The sequence below is a fragment of the Neoarius graeffei genome, chromosome 7 (genome assembly GCF_027579695.1).
Source record: "Neoarius graeffei isolate fNeoGra1 chromosome 7, fNeoGra1.pri, whole genome shotgun sequence".
NCBI classification, from domain to species: domain Eukaryota; kingdom Metazoa; phylum Chordata; class Actinopteri; order Siluriformes; family Ariidae; genus Neoarius; species Neoarius graeffei.
In genome coordinates, this window is record NC_083575.1 from 21,751,618 (window position 1) to 21,778,354 (window position 26,737).

The 26,737-nt window shown below is 42.8% G+C and overlaps 1 protein-coding gene across 1 annotated transcript; it reads right to left on the reverse strand.

The window, feature by feature from the left end:
* Positions 1–205: 205 nt before the first annotated feature.
* On the reverse strand, positions 206–26,612 carry lhb (luteinizing hormone subunit beta). The gene is made up of 3 exons (XM_060924601.1): positions 26,550–26,612; positions 620–803; positions 206–445 (listed from the first exon to the last, which is right to left on the reverse strand). Exons 1-3 carry the CDS (start codon positions 26,561–26,563, stop codon positions 206–208), a joined length of 438 nt encoding a protein of 145 aa, XP_060780584.1. The 5' UTR covers positions 26,564–26,612.
* Positions 26,613–26,737: the final 125 nt, after the last annotated feature.

Genomic DNA, 26,737 nt, shown 5'->3' on the forward strand with positions numbered 1-26,737 from the left:
GGTGTTCTTATGTGTTATTGATTGAAAGTATTACTCTGTTTATACAAGAAAAGAAAATTCTTAGACAAACAATTCTTAAGTCATTTTCTATATTGTACTTTGCAAGTAGTTCTTACAACAAGGTCAGACTCAGATCAGTCTTGGAGTAAATGGACTTGTTGCAGTTAGACTGAGACTTGTCCATGGCATGCACATTGGCAGAGGTTCAGTAGTCCAAGATAAACTGTTTCTGTGTCATACAGAAATCTGGTTTCAGGCTCTCGATGGTACAGTCTGAGGTGTCCATGGTGCACAGGCTGCACTCACAGCTTAATGCGACAGGATATGTGACGTGGGGGTCCACACCAGGGCTACAGTCTGGCAGGCGAACAGTTTCATAGCGAACATCTCTGTAGGTGCACACATGCTGATAGATGGAAGAAAATGGGCTCTTGTACACAGGTTCCTATGGAAATCATGTATTTTCAAACCATTTTTCATACTCAAATGATATGTCAGATTTTTACATTTAAATTTTGCATTTAAAAATATACATTGGGAAACTATTTTAAATTATGTCAACTAGTTTAATAAAAATGGGTGTATAAAAAGAAAAAAGAGAGAATAGGCCAGTATTTACCTTGGTGAAGCAGTGTCCGCTGCAAATGGTAGATTGAAACACAAGGCATTTCGGGCAGCCATCTTTCTCCACAGAAACGGTCTCATTAATAGGTTCACAGTGTGTCAGAAGGTAGCTTTGAGCAGGCAAGAAGAAGTTGATAAAAAAACATAGGAGAAGAATCGAGGAAGCTGGCACTGACATCCTGTAATGAAACACATTCAAAATACATTATAGTTAATCGTCTGAATCGTCTCACATTACTTTGAGTTCAGACCACATTTGCACTTTTATGAACATTTGAATGTAATTTTCCACATTTAATTAAATCACACCCTGTCACACTACTGTTCTTACTTTAGAGATTTTGCTGTGATCGCTCAGCCGGCTGCTGTCTGTTCCTGCAAGAGTTTAACACGTTTATATAGGGCGCAGGATCAAAACCTGGCCTTATCACACTGATCTCAAATAAATTACAGCTAAGTGCTCTGACATAATCACGTCTACATTTTCAAGGGTACACCATGACACTAGAAACCTGTAGTTCATCTTGCCCTCTGTTACAGCCAAAAGGATTAATGAGCTTCCTAATTGGACATTTTTCTTGCATCTGTAGCTGTGTTCAGTTAATGTAACCATGAGCCTTTTGTAATCCCAGTAAATATAATACTCAGATCCTCATACTGCATTCTCTGAAATGAACGTACCAAATTGTACTTTCTTGTTGCTGCAGTAATACCGTCAAGGAAACTTTTTTTTATACCTTTTAGTGTGTATGTTTCATATGAATATATTGTATAATTGAACCTTAAGGATCACTGATGTACACTATATGGCCAAAAGTTTGTGGACACCTGACCATCATACCCATATGTGCTTGTTGAACATCATACTGTATTCCAGATTTATTCCCCATTTTTGTGGCTACTGTCTCATAGAGGCAGAGCCACTATGTCATCGTGTTGTAAGAATATAAGAATGAGTGTAAGAATAGTGCACTGTGCATGCGCATACGCATAAGCATTGCAATCACCAGAACGGCAAATCGTGATCTCGCGATACGAACAGTTGATCTCGCATTATCAAAGGTACACAAGAATGAGTGGCGAAGCTGCTATATCATCATGTTGTAAGAATGAGTATAACAAGATCGAAACTTCATAATAGCGAACCTGATCAAGTTTGATTACCCGTTCTACTTCTTGATAAACTTCAGAACCAATCAGAACCAGAAACGAAATAAGAGAAACCTCGTTATAACTTCGTAGTATTGGAAGATAATCAGCAGATAAAAAGATAAACAAAATTCACCTCGTGGTTCACCAAGGATACTGATTCGATATCAAGTAAGTGGTGTTTATTTTAAGAAAATTTACCTTCTGAAAGGTCAAATGAAAGGTTTTGTAAGGTTTTTTTTTTATGTTTTTGGCAGATATTTACACCAAGAATTCCAGCCATTCAACAAAAACTCGAGAAGGCAGCGAAGACAACATTGGAATCTTTTGAGCGATCCGCTTGGTTTGCAATTACAAAAGTCCCATGTGGGAATAAATCAGCTCCTTTGTGAAAACTAAGAGTAAAAATTAAAAGTATAATTGGTCAAAATTCTGCTATTCGCTTTAATTTTTTAATTTTTTTTTTAATTTTAGAGTCTTTACACTACACTTGTGAAACAAAATGTGCTCTTTAGTACTACATAATGCTTAGAAGACAATTCATGAACAAGTGCTTTCTTACTATTTTGAAAATAGATATAGTTCACAGCACTGTATTTTGAACAAAACACAGTAAACAAAATTGGTAACCAAAATACTACAAGCCCTGATGCTGCTCACAGCTTGGTGATGCTTGCAAGAGATGAGGTTAGTAGAATTGATAACATGTGGCAGCGGGGGCGTGACCAAGTGTCGGTCTGTGAATGGAGGGCGGAGTTGGAGAAGGTAAGTGGTGGAATCATTGCACCTGATGGGAATTAACCTGTGTTTGTGTGTCTTCCCCAGTGACCGCGCCCTTTAAAAGGAGAGAGAGAGCAGGGAAAGGGAGCTCTCCCCCAACCAGAATACTTGTGTGTGTGCGGATGCGTGCCTGCCTGGGAGAGTGAATGTAAAAGCTGAAAAGCTACAATAAAAGATGTTTTTGAGAACTCCGTTCTGGCCTGCCGTGCTTCTGTGCTCCACCCACCTGGTCTGATTCCACAGTGGTACCGAAACCCGGGAACGAGTGCAGGAGGGAACGGCCACATGGAGTCCTCCCCCTTCAAGGATCTGGTCCATGCCCTCGCCACAGCCCAACAGAGCCAGCACCAGGCACTGATCGCCCTCCAGAAGGAGCAGGAACAATGGTTCGAAGCCCTGGTGCTGGTGCAACAGGAAGATTGCCAGGCATTCTGGCACCTGCTCATGTCGGCGGGGTCCACCACTGCCACGAACCCTCTCGACCTCACCCTAACGAAGATGGGTCTGCATGATGACCCTGAAGCCTTCCTCGCTCTTTTTGAGTAGGCAGCAGAGGCATGGGGTTGGGCGGTGGAACAGCGCGCAGCATGCCTCCTCCCCCTGCTAACGGGCGAAGCGCGGCTGGCCGCGCTACAGCTCCCTGCCGACAGCTGGCTGGTCTACGCGGACCTCTGCAGGGCCGTCCTCCAATGCATGGGTCGCACCCCGGAACAACAACGGCAGCGCTTCCGCACGCTGCGCCTGGAGGAGGTCGGCCGGCTGTTCGCGTTTGGCCAGCAACTCCGGGATGCCTGCTGGTGGTGGCTGAGGGCCGACAACCGCGACGCCAAGGGAATCATCGATCTGGTGGTGCTGGAACAATTCGTCGCCCGACTTCCGGAAGGAACAGCGGAGTGGGTCCAGTGCCATCGCCCGGCGTCGGTGGATCAGGCCATCGAGCTGGTGGAGGACCATATGGTGGCCGTTCCAATGGCAGGACAGCATGTCTCCCCTTCTCCCCCTCTTCTCCCTCTCCCTCCATTCCTTGTCCTTGCCCCATTCCCCCACCATGGAGGCGGGGGTCGGCTCCACTGCAGCCGGCCCGCTGCACCTGTGGTGCCCTTCCGTTTCCTACTTCCTTGTCTGTGTCTTCCCCCCCCTCAGGTGAGTGATCTCCAGAACACTGATGCAGAGAGAGAGCCTGGGCCGGTATGCTGGCGCTGCAGGGAACCGGGGCACCTCCAGCATCAGTGCTCGGCGATGGAGGTGGGCGCAGTGGTTCGGATCCCCGACGAGCCAGGGACCGCCCTCAATCGGGCCGGAGCGTATTGCATACCGGTGAGTATCCAAGGGGATACATATCAGGCTTTGGTGGACTCCAGCTGTAATCAGACCTCAATTCACCAAAGCCTGGTGCAAGACGAGGCATTGGGAAGAGCACAATTGGTGAAGGTGTTGTGTGCGCACAGGGATGTTCACGACTACCCTTTAGTGTCAATCCACATTCTATTTCGAGGGGAGAAATTTAGACTAAAGGCAGCAGTTAATCCTTGCCTTACCCATTCAATAATTTTGGGGACTGATTGGCTGGGATTTCGGGAATTAATGATGCATTTAGTGAAGAGTGGGGCCTGCCATAGTTCAGTGGGGGGAGGTCCCGGAGTGGCATTGGCGGGAGCAGCTGTCACAGAGCCATCTACATCATCACCATGTCAGAGTGAGGAGCAGCATGCTCCTCCTCTCTCTCTTGGGGAATCCCTCATGGATTTCCCGTTAGAGCAGTCACGAGATGAGACTCTGCAGCATGCATTTGACCAAGTGAGAATAATTGATGGTCAAACTCTCCAGCCAAACGCCACCCCATCCTTCCCCTATTTTTCCGTTATTAAGGATAGATTATACCGAGTGAAGCAGGACACTCAGACTAAGGAACAAATAACACAGCTTTTAATCCCAAAGAGCCGCCAGGAATTTATATTCCCAGCGGCTCAATTTAATCCCATGGCCGGACACTTGGGGCAGGATAAGACACTAGCCCGAATAATGGCCCGGTTCTATTGGCCAGGGATTCGCAGCGATGTCCATAGGTGGTGTACAGCATGCCGCGAATGCCAGTTAGTAAATCCCGCGGCCATTCCAAAAGCGCCTTTGCGCCCTCTACCATTAATCAAGACCCCGTTCGAAAGAATTGGAATGGATCTCGTCGGGCCATTAGATTGGTCAACACGAGGATATCACTTTATTTTAGTTCTGGTGGCTTATGCAATGTGATATCCGGAAGCAGTGCCTCTCTGCAATATCTATGCATGTAGTATTGCAGAAGCACTCTTCCGCGTCATCTCTCGAGTCAGAATCCCCAAAGAGATTCTGAATGATCAAGGCTCTACGTTTATGTCATGCACACTGCGCGAACTGTATGGGTTACTGGGAATTAAGCCTATCTGCACCAGTGTTTATCACCCACAAATGGATGGCTTAGTCGAACGGTTTAATCGCACCCTCAAAAACATAATTAGAAAATTTGTGAGCGAAGACGCACGCAACTGGGATAAATGGCTCGAGCCCCTGTTATTCGCAGTGCGAGAGGTCCCACAAGCCTCCACGGGGTTCTCCCCGTTGGAATTATTTTACGGGCGTAAGCCATGTGGCATTCTGGATGTGCTACGGGAAAACTGGGAGGAGGGACCTTCGACCAGTAAAAACGAAATTCAATATGTTATCGACCTGCGCGCCAAACTCCACACCCTCACACACCTAACCCAGGAGAATTTGCGGCAGGCCCAAGAATGTCAAGTCCATCTTTACGACAGGGGCACACGCCTTAGGGAATTCACACCGGGAGATAAAGTACTCTTGTTGTTGCCCATGTCGCGCTCCAAATTGATCGCCAGGTGGCAAGGACCCTTTGAGGTCACATGGCGAGTCGGGGACGTCGACTACGAGGTGAGGCGAACGGACGGGGTGGGGTGTTACAGATATACCACTTCAATCTACTAAAACTTTGGAATGAGGAGGTCCCCGTGGCATTGGTGTCGGTGGTTCTGGAGAAGGCGGACCTGGGGCCGGAGGTTCAAAAAAGAAAATTGACATCGCCCACCGCTCCGGTCCCCTGTGGAGACCACCTCTCCCCGACCCAACTCACGGAGGTCGCCCAGTTGCAGACAGAATTTTCTGACGTGTTCTCGCCCCTGCCCGGCTGCACCCACCTCATAGAACACCGCATTGAGATGCCCCCGGGGGTAGTAGTGCGCAGCCGACCTTACAGACTGCCCGAACACAAGAAAAAGGTGGTTCGGGAAGAACTCGAAGCCATGCTTGAAATGGGCATCGTTGAGGAGTCCCACAGTGACTGGAGCAGCCCAGTGGTCTTGGTTCCCAAGGCCAATGGGTCGGTCCGGTTCTGTGTGGACTATAGAAAAGTCAACGCGGTGTCTAAATTTGATGTGTACCCAATGCCTCGTATTGATGAGTTGCTCGATCAACTAGGCATGGCTTGTTTTTATTCGACACTGGATTTGACAAAGGGATATTGGCAGATCCCCTTGACTCCACTATCCCGAGAGAAAACGACCTTTTCCACACCGTTTGGCTTACACCAGTTCATCACACTTCCTTTTGGGCTGTTTGGGGCGCCCGCTATGTTCCAGCGGCTTATGGATAGGGTTCTCCGCCCCCATGCCACCTATGCAGCCGCATACCTGGACGATATCATTTTTTATAGTAATGACTGGCTGCAGTATCTAGAACACCTAAGGGCCGTCCTTAGGTCGCTGAGGTGAGCGGGTCTCACAGCCTACCCGAAGAAGTGTGTGATTGGGCAAGTGGAAGTACAGTATCTGGGCTTCCACTTGGGCAATGGGCAGGTGCGTCCCCAAATTAATAAGACAGCAGCGATTGCAGCCTGCCCGAGGGCCAAGACCAAAAAGGGGGTGAGACAGTTCCTAGGGCTGGCTGGCTACTATCGTAGGTTTATACCTAATTATTTGGACGTCACCAGCCCGCTGACTGATCTCACTAAAAAGGGGGCACCAGATCCGGTCCAGTGGACGGAGCAATGCCAGCGGGCTTTCTCTAAGGTAAAGGCTGCACTGTGTGGGGGGGTCCACTGTTACACTCCCCTGACTTTTCTCTCCCCTTTGTTTTGCAGACGGACACGTCGGACAGAGGGCTGGGGACTGTTCTGTCCCAGGAGATGGAGGGGGAGGACCATCCTGTGCTGTACATAAGCCAGAAGCTGTCAGTGCACGAGGGCAGGTACAGCACCATAGAAAAAAGAGTGCCTTGCCATCAAGTGGGCGGTCCTCGCCCTCCACTACTACCTGCTGGGGCGCCCTTTCACTCTCTGTTCGGACCACACGCCCCTGCAGTTGCTCCACCGCATAAAGGATGCCAACGCGCGGATCACCCATTGGTATCTGGCACTCCAGCCGTTTAAGTTCGAGGTGGTCCACAGGCCGGGGGCACAGATGGTCGTGGCAGATTTCCTCTCCCGTCAAGGGGGAGGGGGGAGTCAGCTGCAGGCCAGATGGCTCCCCGGCCTGAGTTAGGCGGTGGGGGTATGTGGCAGCGGGGGCGTGGCCAAGCGTCAGTCTGTGAATGGAGGGTGGAGTCAGGGAAGGTAAGTGGTGGAATCATTGCACCTGATGGGAATTAACCTGTGTTTGTGTGTCTTCCCCAGTGACCGCACCCTTTAAAAGGAGAGATAGCAGGGAAAGGGAGCTCTCCCCCAACCAGAACACTTGTGCGTGCATGTGTGCATGCGTGCATGCGTGTGTGCCTGGGAGAGTGAATGTAAAAGCTGAAAAGCTACAATAAAAGAGGTTTTTGAGAACTCAGTTCTGGCCTGCCGTGCTTCTATGCTCCACCCACCTGGTCTGATTCCACACATGTATATATGCTATATTTACTATATGGACATGGTATCAGAAAACAAGCAGCAGCCACATGTACCCATAGGGTACCTATTTTCTGTTATAATAACCTCCATTCTTCTGGGAAGGCTTTCCACTAGATTTTGGAACATGGCTGTGTGGATTTATTCATTCAGCCACAAAAGCATTAGTGAGGTCAGGTGCTGATATTGGGTGAGGAGGCCTGGGGTGCAGCCAGTGTTCCAATTCATACCAAAAGTGTTCAGTGGAGTTGAGTTTAGGGCTCTGTGCAGGACACTCGAGTTCTTCTACTCCAGTGGTAGCAAACCATATCTTCATTTAAATTGCTTTGTGCTTTGTGCACAGGGGTATTATCATGCTGGAAGATGTTTGAACCCTGATAGAGATATTTGTTTGGCATGCATGTGACTTGTTTTGGCTAGTTTTGGTTCTTTGAACCTTATCTTTGCTCGCACATCTGCTGTTTTTCATAAGGCTACCCTGCTCAGTAATCTTCCATCACCTGTTGAAGCTACCTTATCGCACTCAGACAACTCTGCTTCTTGATATTACATTTTCCAATCACATACCGTAGCTACACCACACTCTTGAATGTGGAGGTGTATATATATATATATATATATATATATATATATATATATATATATATATATATAGTAGCTACTCATGTTTGTCTTTCAATAAACTGAGAAACATCTCCGAACTGCTGTGTCTAAGTCAGTGATTGTCATTCCCAGACTGATCCGTGAGACAGAATCTTCTAGGTGGCAGAGGGCTTATATTTCTAGATCACTCATAATTTATCAATTCAACCTTGTTCAGGACAGACAAATCAAAACAAATCCATCCATCCATTATCTGTAACCGCTTATCCTATGCAGGGTTGTGGGCTGCAGCTGACTGTGGGCAAGAGGTGGGGTACACCCTGGACAAGTCACCAGATCATCGCCGGCCTGACACATAGAGACAAACAACCATTCACTCTCACATTCACACCTATGGTCAATTTAGAGCCACCAATTAGCCTAACCTACATGTCTTTGGACTGTGGGGGAAACCAGAGCACCCGGAGGAAACCCACACAGACACGGGGAGAACATGCAAACTCCACACAGAAAGGTCCCCATCAGCCACTGGGCTTGAACCCGAACCTTCTTGCTGTGAGGCGACAGTGCTAACCACTACACCACCATACCGCCTCAAATCAAAACCTACGTATCAAGCCCTTTTTAAAAGTGTAATGCATGTAAAGACATCCTATATAATTGTGTGCTTCCAGGTTTGTGGCAACATTCTGGGGAAGAATCGCATACGGTGGCGTCAACACACTTTTGACCATATAGTCTACTTTTAAAACCTTAAGCTAATTAAAGGAACATCATATGCTCCTTCCCAGGTGAAAGACAAACACAAAAGGTAGATACAAAAGACACAAAGTTCCCTCTATGCAGTGGTACTTAAAGTGTGGTCTCTGGAGCACAACCAGGGGCTCACTGTTTTTCTGTTTCGTTTCCACAGCACAGAGGTGGAGATCACAACACGCCATTACCAAAGCTTTTTTTTTTACAATATGTTTATTAGATTTTTTCAAGAATATTATGTACAAATAGACAAGTAAAAGAACACATTATGAAAGAATAACAAGAAGATTAAAGTGGAAAACACAAAAACACACACAAAGACAAAACAAACCGGGCATACAAGACAATGACCTGTCTTCACTAGTGCATAGCCAACATTGACACAGAAGAAAAAAAAAAGGAAGAGGTGAGTAGCCTATCACATTGTTTCAAGGTCTCCATCAAATTCTACAAGACGGTCCAAGAATGGCTGCCAAATCTTATAGAATTCTCTAAGATTGTTAGACAGATTGTACCTGATTTTCTCCATGTGCAATAGAGATGTGAGTTCAGATAGCCACGTCTTGAAAAGGGGCACTACCTCTGACTTCCAAAGCATTAAAATGAGTCTTTTTGCAATTACCATTCCATACATAATGGTGTGCTGTACACGCATGCTTTGTGGCAACAGAAACATTGAGTATCCAAACAGTGCCACTTGTGGGTCAGGCTTGAAAACACAATTGTACATTTCAGAGAACCATTGAAATACACTGCACCAAAAGTCATACAGTTTTGGACATGACCAGAAAAGGTGAGCTAAGGTACCATCTGCAGATTTACATCTCTGACACAAAGGGGAAACAGTAGGATATATTTTATGCAGTTTAGTTTTAGAGTAGTGGAGTCTATGCATGACCTTAAACTGGATTAGGTAGTGTCTAGCATTAATAGAGCAATTTTGTATTCTGCTGAGACCTTCCCCCCAGACAATATCATCAATCTGGATATTCAACTCCTCTTCCCAAGCACTCTTCAAAGACTGGGTGGCACAGTCCACTTGTTCAGAGAATATCTTAACAAAGCTTGAAATCAGGTGTCGAATCTGGTGGGCCAAGCAAAATATTATAAATCTTAATTTCCTCAGGGAGGGATTCAAAATTATGTACGTTTTGGCGTACATAGTTCCTAACTTGCAGGTATCTAAAGAAATGTGTTGCTGGGAGGGAAAACTTATCTCGCAGTTGAGTAAATGAGGCAAAATGTATATTAATGTACAAATCTTTTAGAACGACTATACTTTTTAGTTTCCAACTATAAAAGGTTGCATCAGACAGTGAAGGTGGAAATGCATGATTATGACACACAGGGGCATAGACAGAGGTACCAGATAGTTTGCAACACTTCTTAATTTGCTGCCATATTCTCAAACAGTTACGAATTATTTGGTTATTCACTTTTGAATTGGGAGGACCAGGTGTTGAGAAAAGAAGAGCTGGGAGTGAAGTATCTTTAACATCAGTCTTTTCAATGGCAACCCAGGGTGGAGTTTCTGTTGAAACACCAGGATTATAACCCTCACCCCAGTAAGCAAGAGCTCTAAGGTTCGCTGTCCAGTAATAATGCTGAAAGCATGGCAGTCCAAATCCACCCGTTTCTCTTGGTTTTTGTAGATGCTTTTTTGATATCCTATGGGCTTTAAAACCCCATATAAATGGCATGATTATTGAGTCCAACAACTTGAAGAAAGACTTGGTTAAGAAAATTGGAAGATTTTGAAAGAGATAAAGAAATCTTGCCAGAGAAACCATCTTTATAGCATTTATACAGCCCACCATTGAAAGGGGGAGTGTGCGCCACTTTCCAACATCTCCTTTTAGTTTTTCCACCTTTTCATTAAAATTCAATTTAAAAATTAATTTGGGGTCTTTTGGAAGGGTTACTCCAAGGTACTTCAACTTGTCTGTCACTTTAAATGGGAGTTTATGCAGGAACTCTGGTTTATGATTTTTCCCAAGAGGCATAAATTCACTTTTTTGCCAGTTGATTGTGTACCCAGAAACGTCCCCAAATGACTTAATGAGATCTAACAGAATAGGAATGGATAATTCAGGCTGTGACATAAAGATAGCCACATCATCAGCGTATAAAGACAGATAGTGGTCCACACCTCCTAAACGAATGGGGTTGAGAGTATCATGCTGTCTAATACGAACAGCAAGGGGTTCAATACATATTGCAAAAAGGAGTGGGCTAAGGGGACATCCCTGGCGTGTCCCACGCTGTAGTCAAAATGAAGTAGGCCTATCTTGATTTGTAAGAATGGATTGGCATACAAGATTTGAATCCAGGAGATAAAACGGTGACCAAATCCAAATTCTTCCAACACCCTAAACATATATGGCATTTCTATTTGGTCAAACGCCTTCTCGGCATCTAGGCACAGAACCGCCACCTCCTGATTGTTCTTGTAGTTATGGTATATTATATTCATTAATCTTCGGACATTAAAAAACGAAAACCTGCCAGGAATAAAACCTGTTTGGTCTTTATGAACAATGGAGGTAATATGTTTATTTAACCTATTTGCCATCAGTTTTGTGAAAATTTTTAAATCAGAGTTCAGTAATGCTATTGGGCGATAAGATGAGGGTTCAGTCTCGTCTCTCCCCTCCTTTGGAATAAGTGAGATGTTAGCTTCATATAAGGAGTTAGGGAACTTTTGACTTTCAAATGAATGCTCAAACATCCTAAGCAAGAGTGGAGCTAACTGTTTATGGAATGTCTTGTACCACTCCATGCCAAAACCATCCGGCCCAGAACTTTTCCCATTGGGGAAAGATTTTATTGCCTCTAGGATTTCTTCAGCTGTAATATCAGCATTAAGCGCTTCACATGCCTCATCACTTAATTTGGGGAGGTTCAAGTTCTCCAGCCATGTAGAAGTGTCACCTGTAGCTTTGGATGTGTATAGTTGTTCATAATATTCCCTGAAGCGCTTGTTTATATCCATAGGGTTAGTAATAAGATCTCCTGATTTTGATTTTATCTTATGTATGGCTCTGCTAGCCTGCAACCCCTTCAACTGTTGCGCCAGAAGTTTCTGGGGTTTGTCTCCGAGTTCAAACTGTTTTTGTTTCAATTTAAATAGTTGGTTCTGTACCTGGGCAGATAATATGTCATTATATTCATATTTAAGTTTAATTATGTTCTGTAATGTGACTGAGTTAGGAGATGATTTATAAATAGTGTCTAGCTGTGTTAAATCTTTTTCAATTTCTACAAGACGCCGTTTCTTTTCTTTTCTCATGGAATTTTCAAAAGAAATAATGTGCCCTCTAATCACAGCCTTGAAAGCTTCCCATAAGTTTGAGTCAGTAACTTCATGGTTATCATTTGTTTCCAAAAATTCAGATATTTTAGAAGAGATAAACTGAGAAAAAGAGGAGTCAGAGAGAAGTGAAGGATGGAAGCACCAACTATTATACTGTCGTTTCATATGGTTGAGGTCAAGTACCAATGATGTTGGGGAGTGATCTGAAATTAGAATATTGTGATATGTGGTGGAGATTACATTTGATATCAGGTTTGAGTCAAGCAAGAAATAGTCGATTCTAGAGAAGGATTTGTGACGCTGTGAGAAAAAAGAATAATCCCTATATGTAGGGTGCTGGAGCCTCCATATGTCAACTAGATGAGTAGATAACATTAAATTATTTAAAGTTGCAGAGGCAGCAGAAGGTAACTGAGTCGGTTGAGAAGATCTGTCCAGGTAATTGTCAATCACACAATTGAAGTCACCCCCTACAATCACATTTTGTGTCTGAAAGATTAGGCAGTAAATTAAAGACCTTGCTGAAAAAAATTGAGTCATCAAAGTTGGGGCCATATATATTTAAAAGTGTAACATGGTATGAGTAAATGTATCCCGTCACCAATAGAAACCTACCATTAGGGTCACAAATAGTGGAGACATGCCTAAACGGAATATTTTTGCTAATTAGGATAGCCACTCCACGAGCTTTACTAGAAAATGTAGACTGAAAAATTTGATTGACCCATCTGCACTTGAGCAGCTTTGCTCTAGTTGGCTTTATATGAGTTTCCTGCAGAAACATAATGTCTGCAGCTAAGGACTTCAAATGAGAGAATACTTTTGCCCTTTTAATGGCATGCCCCAATCCATGGACATTCCAACTAGTAAAAGTAATCCCAGTGCCACCACCTCTTAAAGAAGAGCTATGCACGTTTAAGCGCAGTAAAATGTATAAATGACGCCCTTAAACATTGAACAGAACATAAAAAAGAACCAAGTAAAAAACACACAAGTATACCCCCTCCCCCCGCTCCACTTTCCCAAACAAAGTGAAAGCACGTTCCCCTCAAACAAGCATCGAGGCTGCTGGACCACAGCAAAAAAAAGTTTAGCTAAAGTAAAGAGCCTTAAGCCCTCTCTCCAAAAAGCACTGATTTAAATAGCGATCATTTGGGAAAAAGAAAAGAAAAAAAAATATCCCGACCTGTAATTGTAATAAGTTACATACCAGAAAATGTATTAATTCAAAATGTGCACTGCACTTGCACTCAAGTCAATGTCTTTGCAAACTGCTCGGCTTCTTGCGGTGTGGAAAAAACTTGCTCTGACTTTCCCAAGATAACCCTGAGCCGGGCTGGATAAAGGAAACCGACCCTGGCACCAGCTTCCTTCAGCCTGTCACGAACTCCTTCAAAAGCCTGACGTTGTTTGATCACCTCCGCAGGAAAATCGGGGAAAATATGAATCGCCCTCTCGTTGAATTTCAAAGGAAACTGTTGGCGAGATAGCTGTAGTATTTTCCCCTTGACTTGGAAATGGTGGATATTACCAAAGCTTTTGTAGCTATTATTATTATCTCATCTCATTATCTCTAGCCACTTTATCCTGTTCTACAGGGTTGCAGGCAAGCTGGAGCCTATCCCAGCTGACTACGGGCGAAAGGCGGGGTACACCCTGGACAAGTCGCCAGGTCATCACAGGGCTGACACATAGACACAGACAACCATTCACACTTGCATTCACACCTACGGTCAATTTAGAGTCACCAGTTAGCCGAACCTGCATGTCTTTGGACTGTGGGGGAAACCGGAGCACCCGAAGGAAACCCACATGGACATGGGGAGAACATGCAAGCTCCGCACAGAAAGGCCCCTCGCCGGCCACGGGGCTCGAACCCAGACCTTCTTGCTGTGAGGTGACAGCGCTGCCCTATTATTATTATTAAACGGTATATTTCAGGAATACAAAGCTATACGGCTTTGGTAAATAATAGTCCCTAGTTACCTGAGGGATTAAAAAAAGTAGTTTGGTACTTTCTGAACCTTCTGAAGTTGAAGTCAGCAGGGTGGGTATCCACATGTCACTAACTTTGGAGACTTTAATGCATGCTACAGTGTTCCTTTAAAGCTCTCTAGTGATGGGGTAGAAACAATGGTATGATCAAGAGCATTCCAGGCTCGGCATGTTCTCAGAAAAAAAAAAAGAGTTCTTATAAATGTCTTTCTTTGCAAATGGGATATCGATGTGAAATTGATGTCTTCTTGTGTCAATTGTTGTTGAATATTTTATGAACTTGTCTTGATCAATGTCCACCATCCCCTTCTGAATCTTGTACAACATGACTAAATGACATTTTTCTCTTCTATCAGCCAGTGTATCCCACCCAAGTTCAGCTAACATCTGTGTGACGCTGCTATCTTTACTGTAGTCTCCCATGCAGAAGCGTGCTGCTTTCCGCTGGACACTTTCCACCTTATTTATGAGGCCTATTCTGTATGGATCCCAAGCACAGGACGTACCAAGATTGTATACGCTGTTTCCTTCACCTCCTTTGGACAAAACCAGAGGGTTCTTCTCAAGAAGCCAAGAGTATGGTTTGCTTTACAAACTGAGTTTTGCACATGCTCCCCCCAGTTGAGTTTACTATCCAGTTGGACCCCTAAGTATGGATGAGAGTTTGGCTGGTGCAAAACTTGACCACAGATGGTGTACTCTGGCCAAGGAGGAATTCTCTTAGACGAAATTACCATGACCGAACATTTAGATGGATTAAAACTCATTTTCCATGTATTCTGCCATGACTCCAAAGACTTTAAGTCTGCTTGGAGAGAATTCATGTCATGTTCCCCATCCACAGTAGTATAGACAAGACAGTCATCTGCAAAAAGTCTGGCTTGACTTTTCAAAATATTTGGCAGATCATTGATGTAAATTAAAAATAATAATGGCCCCAGCACTGTGCCTTGGGGCACTCCAGACTGCACTTCCTTGGAAGATGAGATATTTCCCTCACAAGTCACCCCCTGTATTCAGCCAGTCAGGAAATCTCTGATCCATTGATGAAGATTGTTTCTGATCCCATAATAGTAAAATTTCTTCAGCAGTCTCTCATGGGGCACCTTATCAAATGCTTTACTGAAGTCTAGAATGGCCATATGCACAGATTTCCCCTGATCAAGGGCTCTTGCAATATCATCAATAGTAAGGATCAGCTGTGTTTCAATCGAGCGTTTACTCCTAAAGCCATACTGTGAGTCCACCAGGATATCATGTTTCTCTAAGTGATCCATTATATGTGAATGCACAATATGCTTGAGGATTTTACAAATGACACTGGTCAGTGAGATGGGTCTGTAATTTTCAGGTGCAGCTTTGTCACCTTTCTTGAAAATACCACAGATATTCACTTCCTTCCACTGCCAAGGCAGTGCTCCGTGATCAACTGATATTTGGAACAAGTCCATGAATATGGGAGCTAATTTCTCAGCAGACATCTTCAAGAACCACGGTAGAATTTGGTCAGGCCCTGCTGCTTTATTTGCCAAAAGATTTTGCAATTGTTTTAACACCCCCATCATCATCATCATCATTGATTCCCACTAGGTACTTTATAGGCCTTGGGGCACTCCTGATATTCTTGCATCAATCAGTTGCATGAAGACTGTCTTCTCCATCATAATTCTCCTTGCCTGGTGGGTATCTATACCCAATAACTTTTTGACATTGTTCCGCACTTTCCGTGGCATTCTGACGTCTGCTTTTGGAGAGCATCATTATCAAGGCAAGGCAAGGCAAGGCAAGGCAAGTTTATTTATATAGCACATTTCATACACAATGGCAGTTCAATGTGCTTTACAGAAATAAAAACAAAAACAGTAAACAATAGAGAAATAAAATTACATAAAATAATTTTATCTTTATTCTAAAATAATTAATTAAAAGAATTAAAAGAATTAAAAGAAAATAATAAGAATTAAACAATAGTAGAAATAAAATATTAAAATGCCAAAAAGAAAAAGGAGAAAAAGAAAGAGAAAGGGAAAAAAAACTAGCAGAATAAAATAGAATAAAGTTAAAGTAAATTTAAAACATGCAGAGAAAGTAAAGATTATAAAAAATGTAAAAATATTAATTATTTAACAGAAAGCATCTGAAAACAGCTTGGTCTTTAACCTAGATTTGAAGCTGCCAACAGCAGGAGCATTTTTAATGTCCTCTGGCAGTTGGTTCCATAGCTGTACTGCATAGTAGCTAAAAGCTGCTTCACCACACTTTGTTTTAACAACTGGTTTTAATAGTAAATTTTTCTGTTGCGATCTGGTAGATCTGATTGGGTTAGGCTGCTGCAACATATCAGAGAGGTAATTGGGCCCTGTACCATTTAGAGATTTGTACACCAGCAGCAATGCTTTAAAGTCAATTCTGTAGCTTACTGGAAGCCAGTGAAGGGACCTTAGAATTGGAGTAATGTGCTCTGTTCTTTTTGTTCGTGTGAGAACCCTAGCCGCTGCATTTTGAACCAGCTGAAGTCGTTTGATGGTCTTTTTTGGCAGGCCTGTGAAAAGGCCATTGCAGTAATCAACCCTACTAGAGATGAAGGCATGTATTAGTTTATTCAGATCATGTTTTGACATAAGTCCTCTTAGTTTGGAAATGTTTTTTAGGTGATAAAATGCCGTTTTAGTGATTGCTTTCATGTGACTGTCAAAGTTTAGCTCGCTGTCAATGAAAACACCAAGATTTTTAACCATTTCTTTAGTTTTAATCCCTTTTGTGTCAAGAATAGTGGTAATCCTGAGTCTTTCATCTTTTTTTCCAAATAGAATTACTTCTGTTTTATCTGTGTTCAGCTGAAGAAAATTTTGTGACATCCAGCTATTGATTTGATCGATACACTGGTAGAGACATTCAAGGGGGGCATAATCATTTGGTGATAGAGCAAAATAAATTTGGGTATCATCTGCATAGCAGTGATACAAAATTGAATTTTTATTGATAATTTGCCCAAGTGGGAGCATATAAAGGTTGAAAAGTAATGGTCCAAGAATCGACCCCTGGGGGACACCACAGGTCAAGGGCATTGACGTTGAGGAACAATTTCCCAGGGTAACAAAGAAGCTTCTATCTTTTAAGTATGATTTTAACCAATTGATAACTTTACCAGTCAATCCAACCCAGTGTTCAAGTCGATATAGCAGTATGTTGTGATCAACAGTATCAAAAGCTGCACTGAGGTCCAGTAATACTAGGACCGATGTTTTGCCTGCATCAGTATTAAGACGTATGTCATTTATAACTTTAATCAGCGCTGTTTCAGTGCTATGATTGGCACGAAATCCTGACTGAAAATTATCAAAACGGCTGTTTGATATCAAGAAGGCAGTTAATTGATTGAAGACAATTTTTTCCAGGATTTTCCCGATGAATGGTAGATTTGATATTGGCCTGTAATTATTTAACACTGAAGGATCCAGATTATTTTTTTTAAAGAAGGGGCTTTACAACAGCTTTTTTTAGGGACACAGGAACAACACCAGTCTCCAAGGATGTATTTATAATTTGAAGCACATCTGTAATTATAAGATGAAGAACAGACTTAAAAAAGTTGGTGGGCAGAATGTCCAGTTCAGATGTTGAGGAACTGAGATTTTGTACAGTTTTTTCAAGAGTTTCATAATCAATTAAACAAAATTCTGACATTGTGTTAAAGTTATCTATCTGTGTCATTGGTGATTGCAGTTTTTCAATTTTTTGCAACTGAGATATATTATGAGAAATATTCTGCCGTATTTTATCAATTTTACCTTTGAAGAAGGATGCAAACTCATTGCATTTATTAACTGAGAGAAGTTCAGGTGCTAATTGTGGTGGGGGATTAGTTAGCTTCTCTACTGTTGAAAATAGCACACGGGCATTGTTCATATTCCTGCTGATGATATTGGAGAAGAAAGACTGTCTTGCTTTACGAATTTCATAATTATAATTACAAAGCATCTCTTTATGGATTTGATAATGGATGTGAAGTTTAGATTTGCGCCATTTTCTTTCAGTCTTTCTACATTCTCTCTTTAGCAGTTTAACAGCCGGGTACTGCTTCCATGGTGCTTTCTGCTTATCATTGACTCTTTTTATTTTGAATGGAGCAATATCATCCATAATTTGGGTCATATTTAAATTAAAAAATTCCAGTAAATCATCTACAGAGTCTGACATTTTGGTTGAGTTCTGAGAGAAAGCTTGCTTAAAAAGAGCACATGTGTTGTCGTTTATGACTCTCCTACCTATAGTCATTGAGCTATTCTGAATGTGAGGAGACATAGAAACTTCAAAGAAAACACAGAAATGATCAGATAAGGCCAGGTCAACAACAGTATAAGAAACAGTAAGACCCTTTGTGATGACGAGGTCAAGAGTATGACCACGAGAGTGGATCGGTCCCTGTACATGTTGTACTAGGTTAAAGTTATCAATAATTGCAAATAGTTCTTTGGCATAAATGTTATCAGTATTATCTACATGCAAGTTAAAATCCCCAGATATAATAAGACAATCAAACTCTAAGCAAATGACTGATAACAATTCACCAAACTCTTCAAGAAAGACTTTGGCTGAATGTCTCGGAGGCCTGTAAATAGTTAATAATAATATGTTAGGAGAGCATGTAACAAGTGCACATAAGTGTTCAAAGGACATAAAATCACCAAGTGAGGATTGTTTACATTGAAAAGAGACTTTGAATATATTTGCGATCCCTCCACCTTTCCCTTGTCGGGTAACATTCAAAAAATTAAAATTTGGGGGAGCTACTTCGATAAGGGTGGTAGCACTATTTGCTTGATCCAGCCAGGTTTCAGTTAGAAGCAAAAAATCAAGATTGTGTTTACAAATAAGATCATTAATTAAAAATGACTTGTTTAAAAGTGATCTAATGTTCAGAAGGGCTAGTTTTACAGTAATATTTGGTTGTGCACTCTGATGCTGTTTTAAAACAGGAAGGAGATTAGATTGGTTCACCCTAGGGTTGCCACCTGTGTCTGACAAAAATCCTGGACATTTCGACCATCCAATCGACCTTTTTGCTTGTAAGCAACGGCGCCCTTCACACATCTAACCCAAGACAAAAATTGCCCTTCTATGCTGAAATTGTATTGCTGTAATTAGTAAAAATGACGCTTTTGCTAGTTATTTGTTTAGTTAATTGCTTTACATAATATAGCAGGTCTTCATTATTTTGGTTTATTTCCAACAGTTTTTGGTTGTGGACACCTGGGGGCAGTAGTGGGCACAGGTAAAAGGGGAATACATAATTAAGTTGTTTGTTTGCTTATCTCATTCTCATCTTATTATCTCTAGCCGCTTTATCCTGTTCTACAGGGTCGCAGGCAAGCTGGAGCCTATCCCAGCTGACTACGGGCGAAAGGCGGGGTACACCCTGGACAAGTCGCCAGGTCATCACAGGGCTGACACATAGACACAGACAACCATTCACACTCACATTCACACCTACGCTCAATTTAGAGTCACCAGTTAACCTAACCTGCATGTCTTTGGACTGTGGGGGAAACCGGAGCACCCGGAGGAAACCCAAGCGGACATGGGGAGAACATGCAAACTCCGCACAGAAAGGCCCTCGCCGGCCACGGGGCTTGAACCCGGACCTTCTTGCTGTGAGGCGACAGCGCTAACCACTTCACCACCGTGCCGCCTTGTTTGCTTATGTGGAATAAAAATAAATAATCTAATTTTTCATTGTATCTAAGAATACCTGAATGTAACAATGTAAGGTGTAGTGTCAAACAGTTTACCTGATTGCTAGAGTGTGGTGTGTGCTTTGCTTGTGCTTGCCTGTGCCTCTGCTGCTCTTGGCTAAACAAATACATAGGAGGACATATAACTGAGTACATACAGGAGTAGGCAGATAAGACTATTTGGATTTCATTTAATTCACCAAAACCTTACCTAATCTTCCATTTATATTTGGTGTTTTTCTTTGCTGCTGCTATGAGTCCTGGCTGATTTTCAATGAATGTCTTGAACTCAGTACAGGACAACTGAAAGTTTAGCCTGACTTGAAGCTCAGCCTTCACCATTGCAACAGAGAGTCTGTTTCTTTTATCAGTCCAAGCATCCTCCATTGCCCCTTTTCCACCAAAGCAGTTCCAGGGCTGGTTCGGGGCCAGTGCTTAGTTTGGAACCGGGTTTTCTGTTTCCACTGACAAAGAACTGGCTCTGGGGCCAGAAAAACTGGTTCCAGGCTAGCACCAGCTCTCTGCTGGGCCAGAGGAAAGAACCGCTTACGTCAGCGGGGGGCGGAGTTGTTAAGACCAACGACACTAACAAGACCGCGAAAGATCGCCATTTTTAAACGACGAGAAGCAGCAGCTGTACAAACGCGAAGTCAGCCATCATCATTATTATTGTTGTTGTTGCTGCTGCTGCTTCTTCCGTGTTTTTGCTTTGATATTCGCGCCAAGGTTTATGCAAACGCAGCGACGTAACTGACGTATACAGCGACGTAATGACGTATTCAGCGACGTAATGACGTGGCTCCGCTTAGCATGGTGAGTTCGGAAAAGCAAACTGGTTCTCAGCTGGCTCGCAAGTTGAAATACACATTTTGCCCATTATGTACAAAAAACCTGGACATTCAGTGTCCCGGATTTTTTTTTTTTTTTTTCCGGGACAGACCATGAAAATCCGGGACAATCAGGAAAAACCGGGACAGGTGGCAACACTAGTTCACCCCCAGGGTTAAATGTGCTCTATGTTTTCTGTTTCTTATCAACACAGGAATAGTGTCAACATCGGATCCCTGCTTTTTTCTACATCCATTTGCAGGGACCCAGAGTACATCAAACAAGACTTTCTAAATGTTCCATTTGGTTTGAGGGTGAAAGGACTGGAGATGACATGTATCTTTTGGATGGTGAAAACGATTTGTAGCCAGCTGAAAGTCCTGGACGAACAAAATTTTGATGAACTGGGTACACTGCTTGTCGCGACAAATTTGGGCTGGAAAAAGAGAGTGTAGCCATAGGAAGCAATTTTTTCATGCTATTTGGGAAATCCATCTGAGGAGAAGTGGAGTCGTCTGTCCTTGAATGTTGGGAGGCCTGCAAGTCAGATGTTTGTGTGTCCTTGATGACGACTTGCAAAGATGATTGTTTAGGCTTTGTAACTATGTCAGTCTGCGACATCTTATCAACTGTTTTCCTCGGTGCTGGCTGAGAAAAGATTGCAAGTTTGTAGTGGTCTGCCAAGACTTTGGCTCCAATCCAGCTGAGTTCAGTGCTATTTGGCTTGTAGAATTCTTTGCGATTCCAAAAAAGATTAAAATTGTCTATGAAATTCATACCAAATGAAGAACAAGTTTTTCCAAGCCAGGTGTTAAGACTGAAGAGTCGAGAAAAAGCAAAACTTCCTCTCGCTGGGAGTGGGCCACTGATAAAAGATTGAATTCCAGTCTTATAGAGCTCAGAAAAAAGTTTTCTGAAATCATCTTGGACAAACAGCTGTTCTCTGAAAACATCGTTTGCTCCCACATGTACAACAATACGCTTAATCGTTTTATGCTCGGACATGAGTTTCAAAATGCTGTCTTTGGTGTCAGAGATGGATGCATTTGGAAGACAACAAATAAGCATCTCATAACCTTTTAATTGTCTTACAGTGGAATCACCAAGAACAAAGGTTGTGGGATCAGGTGGTGTTACGAGCTGCTTTTTGCCTCTTCTCACAGCTCTTCGATCTTGGTGCGATCTCTTTTTACTATGTGTTTGTCCACTTGACAAATCCTCTTCCACATCCCTGAGGCATTCAAATTTGTTCTGAAGCTTTATGGGCTGTGGATTTTCCATAGGATTGTAGATCCTATTGTAATTTGTAGAACGAGCTGGTGTTGAAGTAATTACTCTTCTGTTTTTGTTTTTGGGCTTAGCACCCATCATTTGCCAGTTTTCAGTACTCACATTTTGTACAGCTTGAGTTATGAATTCTTCCACTTGGTCTGCAATGTCCTCAGTCTGTCGGAGCGCAATCTCTGCATTCTCAGCCACTGTTTCTGTACTCCTTTCCTGAGATATCGCTTTTAATTCGTCCGTCTTTGGCAGAGCATTAATCTTTGATTCCAGAATAGAAATCCTCTGTTCTAATTCCATGCATTTTCTGCAGGATTTTTTGCTTCCTGGCATTTAAAAAAAAAAAAAAGTGGAAATTAAAATTAAATTAAAAGCTTATAAAGATGAAGAAAAGAGAAAAAAAAAGTGGAAATTCAATGAGAAAGTAAAGTATAGAAATAAAGATTAAGAAAGCCTGCAGAAGTGTCCAATGTATTTGAAATGTTGGCGGTAGCAGAAGTCGCGGATAGGTAGTGTGTTTGTTATCTTGCAAAGGTGTTTGAGATTTTATAACTCCAGTCCAGTTCGCCGTCCACTTCAGTCCATTCTTTCCTGCTGGGCGCATTTCTACGCTCATATCCACCTTTCACCATTTTTCTCAGGAAACCATGCTGTACAATCTCAATTTTATCCAGTTCCCTTTCCATCTGAGACCATGCTTGAATACTGTATAGAAGGCAAGAGTGCATACACATAGTTAGAAGAAAAAAGAAACCTTTGTCACATGCACACTCAAGCACAGTGAGATTCATCCTCTTGCATCTAACCCATCTGAAGCAGTAAACACACGCACACACACCCAGAGCAGTGGGCAGCCATACTACAGCACCCGGGGAGCAGTTAGGGGTTAGGTACCTTGCTCAAGGGCACTTCAGCCCAAGGCCACCCCATGTTAACCTAACTGCATGTCTTAGGAATTTCACTCTCTTTGTTAATTTTTTTCAATGGTCTCTTAACACATGTCTTAGCTCATTCCATTTCTGGAAAGCAGCCTTGATCCTTGCATACAGGAGACGAAAGATATTCACTTTGTCATTTGCAATGGTGCACCCAAGGTATTTAAAAGATCCCACATTCTTGATTTTATTATTGCCAACAGTGATCAGGCTCTCCTGATTTTTTATTTCATCGTCCACATTAAACACCATTGTCTCAGTTTTACTATATGACATTTTTAAACTGAAGCGTGTAAAGGTTCGGTCATAGATTGCAAGGATGGCTTTCAGTTCTTCGATTGAGTTAGCAAAGATTGCCTCATCATTGGCGTACAGGAGTTTGGTGACCTGGGTAATACTTTGAGTTGGAGCTTTCTTACAGTACTCCTGCAGTGATATTTCATTAGGGATACAGTACTCTACTTTCAGGCCTGCCCCAGGTGCTCCTTTCATACTTCATAACGTGCAACTTGCGCTACAAAATCCATATAGGTGTTGAAAAGGAGAGGGAATTCTAGTGCTCCCTGGCGGCACCCCACCAAAGTCTCAAAGAGACGTGTACTTCCTTTAATGAATGCCTTTGTGCCAGTGTATAATGCACGTAATACGGATACCAGATGTGAGGACTGAAGTCGAATTTCCAGACATTTGAACAAAGCATCCCTCGGGATCCAATCATAGGCAGCCTTAAGAGCCACAAAGGCTATAAAAACTGAGAATTTTGATTTTCTTGTGTTTTCAAGCAACTGGCATAGAATATATATCACCATCAGATGTTGATCTACAGTATTTGCTCAGAAGCCAAACTGGGATTGTAGAAGGATGTATTCATAGGCTTCCCTGAGCCTCTCAATGATGATCCCAGATAGGACTTTGGACACTGTGGCTACTATACTCAGCCCTCTATAGTTCTCTGCCAACGACTTGAGGCCCCTCTTATGCAGACACGTAATGCTTGCTATCAGCCACTTAGATGGTACTTGAACGCAGGACCATATTAAACCAATCAGTAGCATGATGTAGTTCAACATCGAGTATTTCAGTTGTTCTGCGTAGATCTTATCCATCCCCTGACATTTGCCATTCTTCAGTCTCTTTATGCTGGTCTCAACTTCTGCATGGTCCATTGCCATGACATTTACGGCAGGCAAACCAGTTGGCGGTAATATATGCGGGTAGTTCTTGGGCTGTTCCAGTTCGGGTTGTAGCTCAAACTCACGATCATTGAAGTGCGCTGAAAAGTGTTCCTCGAGTTTTCAAGTTGAAATCAATGGTCTGCTGAGCCGCGGCATTGATGTATGCTGTTTCATCAGGTGGAATTCCTCCTCTGTGTCCCTCTGTTCATTTGCAAAATTCAGTTGGTCTGCCTTAGCTTTAAAGTAGGCATTCTTCAGCTCCATACACATCTTTCTCGCCTCATAGTACAATGATTTTTTTCTTTATCAGGTCCTTCTCCACCTGGAGTCTCTGTGTGAGCTCCTGGTAGGCATGGTTTGTCCACGGTTTATCAATCTCCTTCTTGATCTTCGGTGGTATCGTTTCCTTAGATGCCTCCTGAATGGCTTCTATCATCTGTTGCTCCACATCGTCAAGCTGTCTCGTGTTTGGTTCATTTCCCAGGAGGGAGTCAAGCTTTGCACTATATCTGGCTTGAATGTCGGTGTCATCTCTCAGTTTCCTGATATCTGGGTATGTAGAGGGCATTTTCTTTTTTTGAAAATCTTTTTTACTTGTTTTCTTGTTGGAAATACAGCGTGCATAACAACTATTCAATGATCGGATTCAAATATTTGGCTCTGCATTGGATAAACTCGACAATTTAAGGTGGCACGTCTCATGTACCAATCAGCCATGATATAGTCCAGTCTATGCTTATAACCAAGGTTAGAATGGAACAACCATCTATGTTTGTCTGATCTTGTTGCATACATAGTGTTTAGAATGTAGAGGTTGTTGCATTCTGTGATTTCAATGAGTATCCCACTATTAAAGCTTGTTGGGTCTTCATCATTGTACTGTCCCACTCCTTTCCAACTACCATTGTTACAATCCTGTCCAATGCTTGCATTAAAGTCACTTACTGCAATGATCTTATAAGAAGGGTGGTCTTTCTTCATTTTCTGCATAACCCCATTCAAAGTTTGGTAGAAACTCTCTTTGGAGGAGGTATCATATTCCTCAGTTGGGCAGTAGCAGCAGTATATTGCTAACTTTACTCCATTCACCTTAACCCTCACCATAGTCATCCTGCCTTCCATTACATGTTCCACATCTAGAAGTTGGACATGCGATACCAAAATGACAGCAACTCCTGCCTGCACCACACTCATGCCATTATACTGTACACTACCCACCACCCCTTCAGAACACAATTGTTGAAACAAATCTCACCCTCACCTCTCATACGAACCTCCTGCATGCATGTTATATCCTGTGCTAAGCTCTTACATTGTGCCATGCAATCTGCCAACTTGCTTTCACATTTGCAGGTTAAGACATTAATTGTTCCAAGACGAAACACATCTCTGCCTTGATTTTGAGCCCCTAATGTTATCCATTCTCCTTATACCACACAGACAAAAGACAAGATACAATACTTTCAAGCAATCAATTAAACACTATCAAACTATCAAAAAACTATCAAACTGTCAAAAAACAGCCTATTTGCCTTTTATAATTTTTCCCAGCCTGGAAGAGGTTACTTCACAACCTGGTGCCAGAGCTCCGTTGGCTCACCCAGCCGCAAGACCGGGTTCCCCGGGGTGCACCTGTCCTCGTGATGGAAGTGGAGCTGGCTTGAGTGTGATAAGCATTTAGGCTTAGAGGGACTTACACACTGCCTTCCAAGACTAGCAGAGAGTATCCAGAAGTTGCGCTTCAACACTCCTTGCACCCCGTTCACATTAATGACTAAGTTTGGGATGCTCTGGATATTGCTTTCTCCCAGTGAAGGAATGTGGGTCTTATCCTCCTTGGTGAAAACACTAGCGAACTGGGAATTGAGTGCTTCTGCTTTCCCGCTGCCATCACTGATGATCTTACCATTCACCATGAGGTCTGCCACTCCATTTTCACCTTTACCCAGTCTTTTCATGTAGGACCAAAACTGCTTAACATTTTCTTTCAATGCTGTGGCAAGATCATTGGATACAAACTCCTGCTCAGCTTTGTTAAGAGCCCTTCTTAGTTCTTTTTGACAAGACAAAAATTTATTCCAGTCATCAGTCTTCCCAGACATTTTAGCCTTGCTATATGCTCTTTGCTTCTTATGACGGAATCTGTGATGAGTTCTGTTAAACCATGGTAAACTGTTTGGTTTAGCTACAGTCTTTTAAGGTATATGCTTTTCCATCGCTTTATTTCACTTTCCAGTTCATCCCATTTCTCTTGGACAGAGGCATTAACCTTAGCAAAATATCAGTCTTGAAAGGCATCTAAGCCTTCATTTATCAAGTTCATCCATCCATCCATCCATCCATTATCTGTAGCTGATTATCCTGTACAGGGTCACAGGCAAGCTGGAGACTATCCCAGCTGACTATGGGCAAGAGGTGGGGTACACCCTAGACAAGTCAGCAGGTCATCACAGGGCTAACACATAGACACAAACAACCATTCACACTCATGTGATATCCTACCAGGTAGCAATCATCACACTGGGGTTGTATTTCTTTGGCTTCTTGCCGTTTATTCTCCAACACTCACACAACTAATATACACATCATTAATCCGTGGCTTGATCTCTTATTCTCTGTTCTATGTTCCCAATATGTGTAGCACTATACTAGAAAGGTAGCTCCCCCTAGAGGCATTTACTATTAATGTT

What these genes read in the sequence shown, in the direction of transcription:
- lhb (XM_060924601.1), bottom strand. An exon ending in GCGGACACTGCTTCACCAAG is followed by an intron (nt 446 to 619) that starts GTAAATACTGGC and finishes TGATTTCCATAG; the next exon opens with GAACCTGTGTACAAGAGCCC.